The 1,628-nt window shown below is 54.8% G+C and overlaps 1 protein-coding gene across 1 annotated transcript in view; it reads left to right on the top strand.

The window, feature by feature from the left end:
* Positions 1–542: 542 nt before the first annotated feature.
* Positions 543–1,628, top strand: part of LOC107114856 (3 beta-hydroxysteroid dehydrogenase/Delta 5-->4-isomerase-like) — a 10,343-nt gene continuing 9,257 nt past the window's right edge. The window contains exon 1 of the mRNA XM_015416455.1: positions 543–696. Within this exon, the coding sequence (XP_015271941.1) occupies positions 543–696 (154 nt within the window). The remainder of the gene's footprint in view (positions 697–1,628) is intronic.

Below are 1,628 nucleotides of genomic sequence, written 5' to 3'. Positions count from 1 at the left end.
TAACTCAGGGCCAGATTGGGACCACAAGGAGAAGAGCGCTGATGCCCGCAGCATGGGGGTAGGGGGGTTCATCTTGCTCCCATCCAATGTTCCCTCTAAGCTGTGGAGTCCTGTGAGCAAAAATTCTGCTTTGTGAGCGACTGGCATCAAAGTTGTGAGCGAGCGACTTGGCTCCTACATAAATTAGTTTGCTCTGGAGCCCTCCTTCCTGAGCTGAGACAAAAATCTGTGAGCCGGAGGCTAAAAAACTGTGAGCTGGCTCACACTAACTCAGCTTAGAGGGAACACTGCTCCCATCCATTCACAGCATGGGAGGTCACCCGCATTCCCCTCCTGGGCTTAGGGCACTGAAGGGCACGGAGCCCCCAAAATACCTTGAAGCAGCCCTGGCAGCAGTGAATACTGAGACTCACTCTGGGGGGCAACAGCTGTGCCTGAGACTCCCCCCGCCCTCTCTTCAGACATTTCCAGTCAGTCTCTGGTCCTCTCTCTCTGGTCTCCAAAGGGGGGAGCTGCCTCTGCCAAGCCGCAAGTCTGCTGCCATGTCCCTGGTCGGCGTGAAGTGCCTGGTGACCGGAGCTGGGGGGTTTCTTGGCCAAAGGATTGTTTGCCAGTTGCTGGAGGAAGGAGAGAAACTGGCTGAGGTCCGCGCCTTGGACAAAGCTTTCAGCTCGGAGACACTTCAGCGCTTTGCAGGTCAGTGAATATCCTGTGGCCATCCTATGACGGGGGTTGGGGGGGAAGAGTTCTGGCCCCCAGAGACGTTTTCTGGTTTTCAAAAAGGTAGGCCTTCCCCATCAGCTAGCATCTCCCATCTCCAGAAAACAGCGTCGTTCTGGAAGGGTGAACTTGCGCCTGGGCTATATCACTTCCGGCTGCCGGTGGGAGCTCTTAAAATTTTTCCCTGCATGTAGAAAACTAGCATAGGACCGTCTCCCCGATGAGGGTGATTTCTGCATGTAGGTTTTTGGCTTCTTTTTCAGTCTGGACGAACATTTTGTCACGCTGGGAAGCTGAAGCGGTAGAGCCCCAACCCTCGCGACAAGAATTAGGCCAATGGAGATCTGAGGATCGCATACTCTCGCGCTTGATTTACCGTTCTCAGGAAAACCATCCTAAAACCTGTAATGAGATGCTTGGGTGTCTGCCTATTGTGTAGAAGAGTGGGAATGGGTTGTGTCAGTCTTCAGTCCCATTGGATGGAGACTGACCTGGCTGGCCCAGTGGAGCAGAGCGGGGAAGGGCTCGCATGCCGGGATCCATTACTGCAGCTCTCCGTCTTCTGCTTCTCCTTCTTCCCTTTACTGCCGTCTGCTACAGCTTTGGTTTTTCACCATTCTATTTTCACCAGGAAACCCTTTCCAGACCACCTTGGCTGCAACTTGCAATGGATTCAGGAGCATATTCTAGGGCACTCTGGGCACTCTGGGGGGGAGGGGGGTACCATCCAGCAGGTGAGGCCTGGAGATCTCCCAGAATTACAACCAGGGCTATTTCTGGGCAGGAACGCACAGGGACGGAGTTCCGGCTGGCTTCAGAGTTGGCCACGCCCACTACAGCCAAAACCTCTGTGTGTGTGTGGCTACAGAGGGAAGGCCTGGAGAGCAAACCCCCCCCCCTGCGACTCC

Source organism: Gekko japonicus, unplaced genomic scaffold, assembly GCF_001447785.1.
Source record: "Gekko japonicus isolate JY-2015 unplaced genomic scaffold, Gekko_japonicus_V1.1 scaffold2148, whole genome shotgun sequence".
In the NCBI taxonomy this organism is placed as follows: domain Eukaryota; kingdom Metazoa; phylum Chordata; class Lepidosauria; order Squamata; family Gekkonidae; genus Gekko; species Gekko japonicus.
This window is presented reverse-complemented; position numbering and strand designations above follow the sequence as displayed.